Source organism: Penicillium samsonianum, assembly GCF_028829775.1.
Source record: "Penicillium samsonianum strain IBT 33392 chromosome Unknown utg000003l_segment0_segment0, whole genome shotgun sequence".
Classification (NCBI taxonomy): Eukaryota; Fungi; Ascomycota; class Eurotiomycetes; order Eurotiales; family Aspergillaceae; genus Penicillium; species Penicillium samsonianum.
Genome location: NW_026643261.1, coordinates 4,257,638 through 4,270,516, shown reverse-complemented (window position 1 = coordinate 4,270,516; position 12,879 = coordinate 4,257,638). Strand labels below are relative to the sequence as shown.

The 12,879-nt window shown below is 47.7% G+C and overlaps 6 protein-coding genes across 6 annotated transcripts; 2 read left to right on the top strand and 4 right to left on the bottom strand.

Annotated features, from left to right (window-relative positions):
* Positions 1 to 161: 161 nt before the first annotated feature.
* On the bottom strand, positions 162 to 608 carry N7471_005240 (uncharacterized protein; the record flags this gene model as incomplete). The annotated part of the gene is made up of 1 exon (XM_057277959.1): positions 162 to 608. One exon carries the CDS (start codon positions 606 to 608, stop codon positions 162 to 164), a length of 447 nt encoding a protein of 148 aa, XP_057137569.1.
* A 56-nt stretch (positions 609 to 664) lies between these two features.
* Positions 665 to 1,033, bottom strand: N7471_005239 (uncharacterized protein; the record flags this gene model as incomplete). The annotated part of the gene is made up of 1 exon (XM_057277958.1): positions 665 to 1,033. One exon carries the CDS (start codon positions 1,031 to 1,033, stop codon positions 665 to 667), a length of 369 nt encoding a protein of 122 aa, XP_057137568.1.
* An 832-nt stretch (positions 1,034 to 1,865) lies between these two features.
* Positions 1,866 to 3,411, top strand: N7471_005238 (FAD-dependent oxidoreductase; the record flags this gene model as incomplete). The annotated part of the gene is made up of 3 exons (XM_057277957.1): positions 1,866 to 2,500; positions 2,576 to 3,264; positions 3,317 to 3,411. 3 exons carry the CDS (start codon positions 1,866 to 1,868, stop codon positions 3,409 to 3,411), a joined length of 1,419 nt encoding a protein of 472 aa, XP_057137567.1.
* A 1,138-nt stretch (positions 3,412 to 4,549) lies between these two features.
* On the top strand, positions 4,550 to 6,379 carry N7471_005237 (Amino acid/polyamine transporter I; the record flags this gene model as incomplete). The annotated part of the gene is made up of 4 exons (XM_057277956.1): positions 4,550 to 4,703; positions 4,756 to 4,954; positions 5,021 to 5,202; positions 5,259 to 6,379. 4 exons carry the CDS (start codon positions 4,550 to 4,552, stop codon positions 6,377 to 6,379), a joined length of 1,656 nt encoding a protein of 551 aa, XP_057137566.1.
* A 126-nt stretch (positions 6,380 to 6,505) lies between these two features.
* On the bottom strand, positions 6,506 to 8,125 carry N7471_005236 (FAD-binding oxidoreductase). Its single transcript, XM_057277955.1, has 2 exons — positions 7,829 to 8,125; positions 6,506 to 7,760 (listed from the first exon to the last, which is right to left on the bottom strand). The coding sequence occupies exons 1-2, from the start codon at positions 8,088 to 8,090 to the stop codon at positions 6,592 to 6,594; spliced, it is 1,431 nt and encodes a 476-aa protein (XP_057137565.1). The 5' UTR covers positions 8,091 to 8,125; the 3' UTR covers positions 6,506 to 6,591.
* A 3,333-nt stretch (positions 8,126 to 11,458) lies between these two features.
* Positions 11,459 to 12,158, bottom strand: N7471_005235 (HPP family protein; the record flags this gene model as incomplete). Its single annotated transcript, XM_057277954.1, has 2 exons — positions 11,459 to 11,890; positions 11,946 to 12,158. 2 exons carry the CDS (start codon positions 12,156 to 12,158, stop codon positions 11,459 to 11,461), a joined length of 645 nt encoding a protein of 214 aa, XP_057137564.1.
* Between the last annotated feature and the right edge of the window lie 721 nt (positions 12,159 to 12,879).

Genomic DNA, 12,879 nt, shown 5'->3' with positions numbered 1-12,879 from the left:
TTCTAGCAAAATGCCTAGAAAGCTCATATTGCCCCCACCGTTCCTAGTTCGAGCGTACACTAGCCCTCATCTTCAGCATGTTCCTTGTCCAGATATTCGCTATACACAATGTAGCCACGAACAGGTGTCGGATGCATCAGAGCTTTGAGCTGTCCCTTGGGCTAAAGCGCGATGAGATAGTCCGCATGCATCTTGTCTCGCTTACTCTTTTGCTCGTCCTTTTCGTCCTGAAGCCTCTCCTCCTCTTGAGAAGCGTGTCCACCGGCGGCCTTTTCCACAGCAGCGGCATCCCAACCCATAAAAAGAGTATGGGTCTTCGGACCCATGGCCTTCTTGTGGTGCAGCCCTGCGATATTGCTCGCTGCCTTCATCATTTCCCCAGAATACACGTCGCTACCTCGCTCAAGGGGAATGCCAACGATAAAGGTGGTGTTCTTAGGATTGGGTTTGCCAAAAGACAAGAAGTACTTTGCCATAACGAAGTCAGGTAGGGTCGAGAGCTGCGCGGGAGTACGTTGGTCCAGCCATTCCACATGAATTTGGTTTTGCAGCTCCAGAATGTGGCCAGGGACACGGTCGCACTTTCCTTCTTGGAGGACCTTCTTCATCAATCCAGTCTCATTGCCACATAATTCCTTCTCTTCGAACTGCACCCTATAGTGGTTCAACTGGCACCGGACGAAACTGCAGCCGTGGCCGGGGGCTGATCCGTATCGTGGGTCGCGGCTTCTGAGGCGTCATCAGGCACGCGACGCCGTTTACGTGTGGTCTTCCTTCTTTTTCGGGGTGGTGCTTGTCTTCTGTTGATCTGCGGTGCTGGTTTCGTTGCTGGTTTCGCCGAGTTTGCTCCAGTGGAAATCGCAACCAATGCATCCCTGAATACCTTCTGCCCTTCGCGTGACAGTTTTGGTAAAAACATGCTTCGAACGCGATAACCTTCGATTCGATCCATCGAGCCGGGCTTTGCTTGGAAGCGGCCAAGTCCGTAGACAAAGCCGTCCCGGCAAATATCTTTGTAATCGTCCGCAGACATGGCGAGCATTTACAAAAGTATATCACGATTAGCAAACTGGCTTTCCCCGGGTCGTATCGAAACGACAGTTGGACATGTTCTTGTGTCAACGCATCTCCAGTGGGTCACTTAGACTGATTCAGGTCTGATAGAATAGGTTATGTATAGAAGGGGATGGGGAACATACCTGACAAGGATGACGATTGATAGTAGGGAGGGGTGAAGGAGAGGCAGAGGAAGCGTGTAGAGATACGGACATCTGGAGATATTCATCTTTCCATGTGTGTTGTGGCTTCCTCTTTACAATTTGTGTGTCGCGCCTTCCTTTTCGAAACACCATAACTTCTGAACCACCATCCTATTTCTAGTCATCGCTTCCATCTAATACATTCGTCGATAGAGGAGACCTATTCGATGCCCTTTAGAAGGGGATCTAGGGCAACTGCATACGCTGTGTAAAGAGATAGTTTCATGGATGCGTATATATTGAAAATTATATATCTTAATATCTTGATGCCTGATATATAAACCAGAAACCAGGATGAAAACTTCTTGGATGGCACCAAACGTTACAAAACCCCTTCCTTCCTGTCTAAGGCAAATATTCCTACGAGTCGAAAGCTCGCGGTCCGTTGTATAGCAACATTGGAAGCACCTGGGCATGAAGAGCTCCCGAATGTTACAGGTGATTGGTGGATTTGGCACAGCCTAGCTTAATTAGGTTAGCTTTGCGGTGACCCACATTGGACCAACCTTAAAAGTGTGCCAAATATTTATTCTTGGGGTCTCCGCTTTCGACTTTTCATTCTCGTATTCTTTCCGAAACTCCTGCACTCTTCTCTGGAACGTCACAATGAAGATTATCATCATTGGCGCTGGGATCGCCGGATGTGCAGCTTACCTGGAGCTGCAAAAGCATCTCCCGCGGCCTACCAAATCCGATGAATCCCATGAGATCACTATCTACGAGGCATATAATACAAACCCGAGCATCACACCTGATGAAAGAACAGAGGAACATACGCATTCATCGACGCTACTCGTGGGGGGCGGACTAGGTGTTGCCCCCAATGGTTTGAACGTACTGAAACGCCTCGACGAAGAGCTGTTGAAGGACGTTGTCCGCAGGGGATACGTTACGGCAATTTCCAACATGAAAAACAAAAATGGCTGGTCCCTTTTTTCGATGAACACTTTTTCTTCGGACAACAACAGCAACAAAAATAACAACAGAAAACCCCACATGGTTGCGACTAGTCGCCACTCGCTCTGGACTGCTTTGCGAGGCCGAATTCCAGACCACCATATCATCCACAAAAGAATAACCCAAGTTATTGCCCGACCTGATGGAAGGAATTTGATTCACTTTGCCGACAACAGTCCTCCAGTGGAGGCTGATCTGGTTATCGGCGCGGACGGGGTCCGAGGTACTGCTAAGCGGGCACTCTTCCCGAATGCCAAAGAGGATCCATATCCCCCGAACTACGAGTAAGTGAACACAGAAAATCCTTAATCCGATTATTGAATCCATTCTGTGTGGCCTCATAATTAACTGTGCGACAGAGGCCTCGTCGGGGTTGGGGGCTTTATCCCTGCCGCAGATGTAAAAGATCTCGTCGATCCGGGATCCATGAATTTTGTCTTTGGTGGAAACGGGTTCTTCGGATATTTCTTTTCAGAAAGCTCAGTGTCTGCTACTAACCGGGACTCGCCTTATCACGTGTCTGAACCAGGAGACTCCCTTGCTTGGTGGTCAACCTACGAGATCGAAAGATGTCCTGATCGCAAAACCCTCGACATGGTCGACGTGACTAGGCAACTGCGTGAGAGACATGCTAATTGGAAGGAGCCTGTTGTGAAAAAGATAATTCAATCCCTTCGGGTTGAAAACATGTATCCAACATGGACTTCACCTGCACTTCCGACGTGGGAGCGAGATGGTGTCGTTCTCGTAGGAGATGCAGCACATGCGCTACCTCCAAGCTCTGGTCAAGGTTCCTCGCAAGCATTGGAGGATGTTGAAGCTTTTGCTTTGCTTTTGGCTCATTATCTTCACAAGGGCGATACACATCGGGACGAGGTAATACCAACGGCCCAGAAGAATGCGATCAATGCAGCCGCTTCACAGTATGTGAATTTGCGTCAGCCACACGTCAACGAAATTTTGGAATTTGCACAAAAGACCCAGAACAGCAAGCGTGAAATGGGCATATTCAAAGAGTATTCTATGTATGCTGTGATGAAAATAATGGGTGAGAGCTTCTTATGACGTCCAGTAGTGGTGTTGACTAACAGCTGCCACAGGACTCTTCCCTGGTTTTATGACCAACCGAATTCGCGCGGTAACGGAGTATAACATTGCAGATCATGTGGCGCGAGTAATTGCCAGTGATACTTGAAGGCAACCATGGCCATCTCCGTGGCTTGCACTGGGATAAGCAGAACAGCATGGCAATGTAGGTTGGAGGCAAGGGCTCGTCTATCCCAGAAGCTCGTTCAACACAAGCTTTTGGACTCCATATTTCAGCAACTGTTCAATACATTGATCACACATGAAAGGCTATCTTTCGATACAAATGTCTCCTTGGGATGCTGGTTACTATGGCAATCCATGCCGTGCACAATGAAACAAGTACGTTCGATCCATATCGGGTCTTTCCAGTTCTAAAGGCAGTCGGTATTTCTTTCCTAGATAGGGACGCACCGCCGATCTCCAGCGCCCGGGCAATAAACGAGTATTTCATGTGTATCTGTTCCTTTCGCCAAAAGCATATTGGCGCATGATAAGAGAAATCCGTTCATCGCAGCCCAGTATGATATTATCGACTTCGGGACTTTCAGCCAGACATGTCAGCAGGAAAAAGATTCCTTTTCGAGCACGCCCAATGACTTTGCAAATGGTGCACGATATGCACACTGACCTGGTTCAATTCAATCTAAACCCCATTTCAATTCTCCGTTAGATTCGGATTTCTATATGAACTATGCCATCTGCCCGATAAACACAGACACTCCAAGTGGAAATTAGGTTCGACATTTCGCGACGCGAGAATTGAGCACCTCAACCCCACTCCCGCCACTTTTGGTTGTTTGGAGGTCAAGGCGGGCTTATCTACGGTCTTAACATTGGCGTGCAACTAGTTCTGCCCCGAGTTCCTAGAACAGATGAGCGATTTCAAGCAAGCAACACCGGGATAGCGAATCGGACCCGCAGAATAGGGGAAATATCAACTGCTGCCAAGTGAAGCGTGTCAGCTAAGCTTAAACAATATCTCTGGGCTCTCAACATGATTGGCTACGATTGCCCATATCAAGGTTCTAAGAAATACAGAAAGTCTTATCTTCACCTTGCCGTCTGATCGCATCTAAAGAAACCTCCTGGGTACGCCACAGGCTACCGAGCAATAATCTGGCTCAGTGCATTGCTTATCATAGACGGGATGCAAGTCAACGGGTATCTGGGCTGGACTTTCATATAAGTTGCACTCGCTGTTGATAAGTTTTCTTGCCTAGTGCGTTGGTGTAAAATCCAAAAACATGACCGCAATGGACTCAGACGTCGAGAAGAAAGCAGCCACTACCGTGGAGCCAGCTGAAAGTCTCCCTTCAGCTCATGATGATTTGCAGGTCGGTGAAATCAACCCGCTGAAGCGGAATCTGAAGAACCGCCATATGCAGATGATCGCTGTTGGTATGTGTCCTTTGGCAGTTCTTCCTTTTCTTCTGATACTAATTCCAGCAAGGTGGCGCTATTGGAGCTGGCCTTTTCGTTAGTACGGGGTCTGCTCTCCGCGAGGGCGGGCCTGGAGCTTTGTTACTATGCTACTTGATCGTTGGAGGAATGCTTCTTCTTACAATCCAGGCCCTGGGCGAATTGGCCGTACTATATCCCGTGAACGGAGCCTTTTTCACATACTGCGTCCGGTTTATTAGTCCAGCCTGGTGCGTTTTCCGTGTTCATGTATTAGATCCATGGACAACTAAAACTGACTACTCATTTTATAATAGGGGATTCGCTGTCGGCTGGGACTACGCTATTGGATGGCTCATCATTCTTCCCTTCGAACTCACAGCCGCGAGTTTAACAATTCAGTACTGGAGTGAAAGCTTGAACAGTGGAATTTGGGTGGCAGTCTTTCTGGTCGCTCTAACTGCAATCCAGTTCTTTGGGGTTCGAGGCTACGGAGAAGGTAACACACCATTCATATCTCTTTCAAAATACATTGATACTAACGTCAGCCTATAGTCGAATTTGTGCTAGGAATGATCAAGGTCACTGCTGTAATTGGCTTCATTATCCTCGGAATTGTGATCGATTGCGGTGGAGCCCCAAAAGGGGGTTACATAGGAGCTCGTTACTGGAATGATCCTGGTGCATTCACAGACTTCAAGGGGTTCTGTTCGGTCTTTGTGACAGCAGCCTTTGCCTTCGGTGGCACAGAAATGGCTGGCCTTGCTGCTGCAGAGGCAGCAAACCCTGCGAAGTCTATCCCCAAAGCATCCAAGCAGGTTTTCTGGCGCATCATGATCTTCTATGTCCTGGGTACCTTTATAGTTGGCCTGATTGTGCCTTCCAACGCCGACTGGCTTCTTGGGGCATCTGGCGCCAATACAAAGGCTTCTCCATTTGTCGTATCAATCAAGAATGCCGGTATCTCTGGGTTGCCCTCTGTCATGAATGCAATCATTACTATTTCGGTCATTAGTGTCGCCAACTCCGCGACATATGGCTCAAGCCGCACTATCCAGGCTCTCGCTTCACGTGGAATGGCACCCAGATTTATGGCATTTATTGACAAGGGGGGTCGGCCTCTTTACTGTATTATTCTGCAGATTGCTTTTGGTTTGCTCGCCTTTATCAATGAGGCACCATCTGGAAGCACTATTTTTGACTGGCTTCTTGCCTTGTCTGGTATCTCTGACTTCTTCATCTGGGGAAGCATCTGCCTTGCCCATATCCGCTTCCGTTCCGCTTGGTCACACAACGGGCGCACCGTACAGGAGCTTACCTATTCCGCCCCCTTCGGTGTGGTTGGGAGCTATATCGGTCTAGGTCTCAACATCTTGTGTCTCATCGCGGAATTTTATGTCTCTGTGGCTTCAAAAGATGCAGAGACGTTTTTCATGAACTATCTTGCTGCGCCACTTGTGATACTACTTTTCGCCTTCTGGCTTCTTTACACCAGGTGGAATAAAGACCCCAATCTCGACCGTGGAGGCTGGTTCATCCCAATTGGGAAGTTGGACATTGACAGCTTTATAAGGGACTCTGCTCTCGATGTGGACCTTCCACCAAGAGTCGAATATCCCACTTGGGGTGCTTGGTTCAAAGCTGCTCCTATGCGTATAGTTCGCTCATTGTTTTGAGAGAATGAAAGCGGTTTATATAGCTCGCAATTGAAATTGAAGTTCTTTTAACGAGGTGAAGCCAGCGCTTTATATATCCCAAGTCTGAAAGTAGACCGTGCAGACTGTCGTATGTAGCTTTCCATATATATGTATCACTATGAACTAGATTTCAGGCCGCGGCCGCGATTTTCCCGATCGAGGTGCCGCCGCTTTATGAGGGCCAAGAAGTCTCAGGAGGCAACCTGAACACCCTGCGGATTGTGGAAGATGTCCTTTGGATCTAAGTCTTCCTTGAGCTCTTCCAATCTTGGAAGGTTGCCACGCCAGTACGCACGTTGGGCATCTGGCATCTTAGGGTCTGGACATCCGAGATAGGCGTGTCCCGCACTCTCTGGCACTGCCTGAGCCAGAATATCATAAAGACCATTGGTAAAGTCATATGTGGTCTTTGAGATCGGACCAAGCGGGTTGACTACGAATATTTGGACCCAGAAAAGCACATCGCGGTGACCATAGGCTGTGGCATCTTTGGGCACGGCGTTGATAGCTCCACCCTCCAGGCTGAGGGTGACAAACCAGGCCAAAGTGCCAGCATTGGTTTTGTGGATGTAATCGAAGAAGTCGTCGATAGCGGAGTCAGAAACTAGCGTGCTGGGGGTGAATCCGAGTGACTTGGCGTAAAACCATGTCGGAGAGTCTCCGACCAGTTTCAGAATGGTATCTTCCAGTCCATGCCCGATCATCCCCAGCCAATCCGTCAGAACTAGCACAGTGCCAGGCTCGCTGGTAGGAAATTTCTTCTCCAGGTCGAGCTTGTCGTACTCCGCTTTTGAGCCGAAGAAAATACCTTCGAGAATGATCTGGTCGTCCACGATGACCATGTTGGAGTAAAACTTCCAGGTAAGGTTCTCCTGGGCAATATATGCTTGCCAATCTTTGACAAGTTTCGCCTTCGCGGCAGGAGTTCCCAGATTGAACGTGAACGAATATTGAACGGCCAGGCCAGGCGCCTCCTCCGTGCGCACTTTGAACTCTGTAACGATGCCGAAGCTAGCAGCAGCGCCTTTGATGGCGAAGAAAACATCCTGGTTCTGAGTATCTGATGCCCGTATAATACTCGAGTTCGCCAAAACCACCTCGACTTCCTCCACATGGTCAAGCGCCAGACCCCACTGGCGCGCTGTCGGGCCCAAACCCCCCACCGTCAGGTGGCCACCTGTCCGAATGGAAGGACAAATACCGTGTGCCATTGCTCTTTTGCCCGCATTGTAAAGCTCGGTGTCGAGGTTGCCTAGGGTTGTTCCGGGACCGATAGTTGCAATGAATGTTGACTCGTCCATGGAGAATTGCGAGAAGTGCTTCATATCGATTACGATGGCACCATTTTGTCCACCAAGGCCTAGAACCAAGTACGAATTAGTCGGCTAAATGCTTGGGCAGCTGAACTACCATCATCAACAGTCATACCAAAATTGCCAAAACTATGGCCTCCACTGCGAGCCTGCACCTTGTAGTCATAGTCAGAGGCACATTTAACTACAGCAGCTACTTCATCCGCTGATTGAGGAAACGTGACTGCCACCGGGGTGACCGGGATATTCAAGTTGTACGGCTCAACCGCAGTAGCCTGGTAAAGAAGCGCATCTTGGAACGCGACATGAGCGGCAACGCCCCCGACGGCGGATGTCAGACAGTCACGTCCAGCGGCAATGCTGGTGGTATTGCCCATAATGAAAAGGCCGAGCAACAGGCGTGGTACGTGAGAAATACCAAAGAAAAAATCGACAATCCCCCGCGCAACTGGGCTGGAAGGCCCCTTTTATGTTGTCAGCCAGAATGGGTCATCTCTCCACCCCCGTACAGAGTAAGTTTTTTTTCCATCTTAATCCTGCCGATCAGTTCGCGCTAGTGATGTATCGAGTATTTAATAGTAGTACATACATAGTACGGAGTAGATGCATCCCAAAGCGTAACTGAAAAATTAGCTGAGGCTTAGCTGAACCACATTGACAGAACCTATCGGATGGGGTGGTTATGGATGCATGGCTTGGCTTAGAAGCCACCTTTGAACTGATTTTGTAAACCCATATGGGATAAATAGCCTGAACATGCTCATCTTACTCCGTACGAATTATGTACCCTCATTTCAGCTTTTGATCCGCAATCTGGATTCCCCACCGTTCAACATATATTTACTGTGGGCCACCTAAGATTAGAAAAGGACAATTCTCTAGGGCTGTGATGCTGAACTAGGGGCAGGCGGGCCGGGTCGCAATGATTATGATTATGTAATACTACTCAGGGGCATCGCCACCGGGGCACGTGTCCACGTGTGTGATCAAAAATGGTTAAGGGATGAGCACTAAAACAAATCCATCAAGCCCTGAAATCCGATAGGTATGCATAGAAAATCCTGACAGCAATATGCAATACAATGTACTCCGTATGCTATCAGTGATATGTAACTCACTAAAATGACAAAAACGAGAAGTTCAACATGCTGAAAAACAATAATATGCACTAACCTTGGAAGGTTTATGTGGGATCCACCTTCCCCCGAGGTATTTTACCCTGTACAATCCATGTACTACTAGTAGTATTCAATCTTCAATGTTGGTAGTTATTCGACAAAGTACAAGTTGCAGCCTTGTCTAACCGAGCAAGTGGAATTGTTGTGTACGAGGCCATATCTAATCTATTGTTTTTGTCCATGGGGAACGTTGTGCGAACTAGAAAGGAGCACATAATCTATACCATAAATATTGTTAAAAGTCAAACGACTCACCAGAGCACCTATTTCCGAGAGAACGCAGGTAGTTGAACTCATGAAGGACCTTCCATAGACACCTGCAGTCTCACATTGGGAAAACGCCATCCCAGTCATCTTCAGTCTTTTAGTTTCTCGTCCTGTCTCCCACGCATAGCGATGCTCCGACAATTGCACTGAGTGTCAACAGAAATGGCGTACTTGCTTCGGTCACAGCGCCAAGTCCTACAGACCACGACGCTGGATCAATAAACAAGGGAGTGAGCAAAGGCTCGGTGCTGTTATACACAACAGATATCACGTCAAGGTATTCGATGAGTTTGGTTGCAAGACGTGATCGATGGAGGCATCACCGTTTTATACACTCCGGAAATCGACTAATGAAAACACAATTGTTGCAATTTACCATTGTACGAGTAAACGATATAATCTAAGGTCAGTATAGAGAGATCTAATCTGCCCACTTCTAGAAATAATGATCTGCGCCAGATTCAATCCCCTGCCAATTTATATCCCGAAGCTAAAACCTGATTGCATATCATGCCTGCTTCTTCGTTCATAAAAGCGCCTCAGGTCGATCCGGAAAACTATTTCCACCAATACATGTACTTGCATCTATAATCCCGGAGTCATGGATGGAGAACGCATTAATCATTCAAATGCCGACAATATAGAGACCACGACCCTGGCCAGGAATTACAATATGGACGGGTCAGGGCCGTATTTTCGAGGCTGGCTGGGCCATGCATATTGGAATTTACGGCATTGGTAACGCATAATTTGGCCACGGAAAGTTCAATGCTGCAGCTCTTCAACCTCGTGGCCACAAAATTGTACCCACAGCTAACTGTAGGTCACCTGCACATGTGAATTAGCTCTCAAATTGGTGTGGTCCTCGGATCTAGTGGCCGTTTCCTTCCCTTACCCCTTTCATATTTTAACTATTGTCACTTCACATCAATCAAAAGAAGCAAAATGATCATCACTCACTTACAACAGAACTAGCCTACCGCCAAATTGCGGGCCTATTCGTGCAGGGTCGCGTTGGGTTACCCCCGTACAAAGGATCTCAGAAGACAAAAAACTAACAGAGCATAGTGGAACCAAGGCACCATCCAATACTGCTAACAAAATGTGCGACGCGTAGATGCGGAACTCCGGTTGTATTGACGTACCGCTATTCCTCTGGTTTTTGAATTCAAATATGCATATATCGGTGTAAAACGGAGATACATAACCTATCAGGTATTTTCTTTTTGTTATTATACCATTATAGAGTATTTCTTCCTGTGGATGGCCAAAAAGAAACATTTTATACTACATTAGGTTGATAAGTGGCGTCGATTCCTAATGATTCCTAATGATTCCTAATGATTCCTAATGATTCCTAACGCATTTGGAGAACTTCATTTAGAGTACGGAGTATTCTCAGCCCAGCTGCCTACGTAGCTGCATGTAGGCTTGGGAGGATTAGACAATTAAAGTTCAGCTCCACCTAGGTAGTGACATGACCTCGGCCGGTAATCAACAACATTCGTGTGAACGTGTATACTAGCTTTCTAAAAAGCAACTCGGGCTCATATCCAAGTACACTTCGTCGCCCGTAATCAAATGCAAGGCTTCCAGGGCTGCGGGCTACTGCAAGCCATCGCAGAATTGCCGTGAATCTTAGCTGAGACCAGAGGCCGTGAACATGTGAATATAGTATTTAGAGAGTTCAAATTGTCTTGGCCGTTGAGGAAATGCAAGTCGTATATTCGAGGCAGATCATATTTGACTATAAAACTCTTGAGGCTGAAACTCGGCACCTAAGGGCTGCAGGTGGTTACACACATCCAAGATGCTAACTTTGGAATGTTGTACGGATCTCAGATCGGAACTGAGTTCAAACCTTCCAAGGTTCCTTATTCGTAGATCGATGGATGGCCGCTTTGGCGACCCGTGCGCCACGGTAACGCGGGTCGGGGCGAGCAATGACGATCTTATAGAGTGTCCAAACCGAGGGAAAACCTACTAGAAAACCTACGGAGTACGGAGTAACGGTTTCTTATTTAGTTCCTTATTTATTTTGAACAATTCATTATCTAATATATTGAATACAACGTTTTCCACCACTAGGTCATAACAAACCCAAGATACTCGAAGGGGTCATACTCGGCCCCCTAAAACTCGTCGGAAATAACATCCTGACGCTCCACTTGCCATCCAAAGAGACATAACAAGTCTAGTCCCGCTCAGCTTCCTTTTATTTATACAACAAGGGATGCATCACAATATCATTCCCCAGCAAACCCCCGACATCTATGTAACCACCTTGCAATGAAGGAGCTTTATTTTGAATTGGTGGTCTGGGGAAGAACAGGCTTTGCGGCAGGCGGACTGAGCCAGAAAACAGGATAACGGCGTTGGAGGTTGTTCACGATCAGAGCCACCATCAGGATCATAGTCGACGAAAGTAAGACAACTGGCAGATAGTACCAAGATAGTGCCCAAACAGCCTCGTCCACTGCTGGAAGGAGAGCTGTGGCACCGGCTGGAGGGTGAGTTGTCTCGGTGACCTGCATAACAACAATGGCAACAGCGGACGAAAGGGAAGCGGCGAGCCAGCGCAAAGAGTTGAACCGTTCTTCATTGGGCATTAAGCTGAAGAGTTTCGTGATGCAGATGCCGACCAGAGCGCTCAAAAAATGACCACCGATCAGTGCACGTGGTTGTGCTAGAGGGCTTTCAACAGCACCATATACGAGAACTGCCGATGCTCCCTACTTATGGATGAGTAACTGAGACAAGCGCATAGGAAAAAAAAGGGAGACGTACATAAGAAGCAATGATACCCGGCACGCCACGTTCAATGAAGTAGGAAGAGTAATTGAATATACCCTGCACCACACATAGACCACAGAATGCGGCTATGAACGACCAGAAGTGGACGAGATATTTCGCGGGAGGCTTTGGTGCATTCTCACGATAGCCAAGCCAGTGGCTGACAGACCGAGGGAGGCGAGCCAAGAACTCTTTCTCAGAGATCATTATTAGACTTTGGGGAATGAAAATGACAAAGAATCAGAGTTTGGAAGTAAGATAGAATGTAAAATTGAAAATTATTCAAGTAGAAAATGAACAAGGGGTCATGTGGTGTACATTTCTCTGTTCGAAGGGGCATTATAAGGGCCAGAAGATCACCACAGGAGACTCAGTCCGGACCCCGGCAAACTCCTAGGGCTAGGGATCTGACTAGGTGACCGGGATTTGGAAACAAATGACTCTTTTCCAAATCCCGTAATACTGAAGTGACAGAATTGGAAGACCCGACGGCTACCTCCGACCCTTCGACTAATGCACGGGCGGGCCCATGAAAATTATTTCCGCGGGCCGAATTGGGAATATGACAGGGGACCCTCGTAGTTTGCTGGCACCAGGGGAAATATTAGCGCCTTGGCATGCAGTAATCGACCAACGTTATCAATCTATATCTTCGCTCGAAAGAAAGTATGTGGAAAAGCGAGGGCTTACGCATGTCCTAGGCATACAATGCAACGTGCTACACGGCTGGAACGCAACTTGCCATCGTCTTCATGTTCATTCGTTTCGTCTCACCGATGTCTCTATAAGAGGTACCGTGTATACTTTGTCTTGTTCACTTGATACGGGGTTTCATGTTTTCCCTTCAACATCGGTAGAGGTCAGCTCACTGTCTGTGATTAAAAATGCCTCTCTTACTGGCTTCCGATGCCTAAGAAGATACACGCAG

Bases quoted from the DNA above. Each gene is read 5' to 3' on its own strand.
- N7471_005236 (XM_057277955.1), bottom strand. From the start codon at position 8,090: ATGGGCAATACCACCAGCATTGCCGCTGGACGTGACTGTCTGACATCC. The intron at 7,761-7,828 runs GTATGACTGTTG...ACTTGGTTCTAG, and splicing joins CCATAGTTTTGGCAATTTTG to GCCTTGGTGGACAAAATGGT.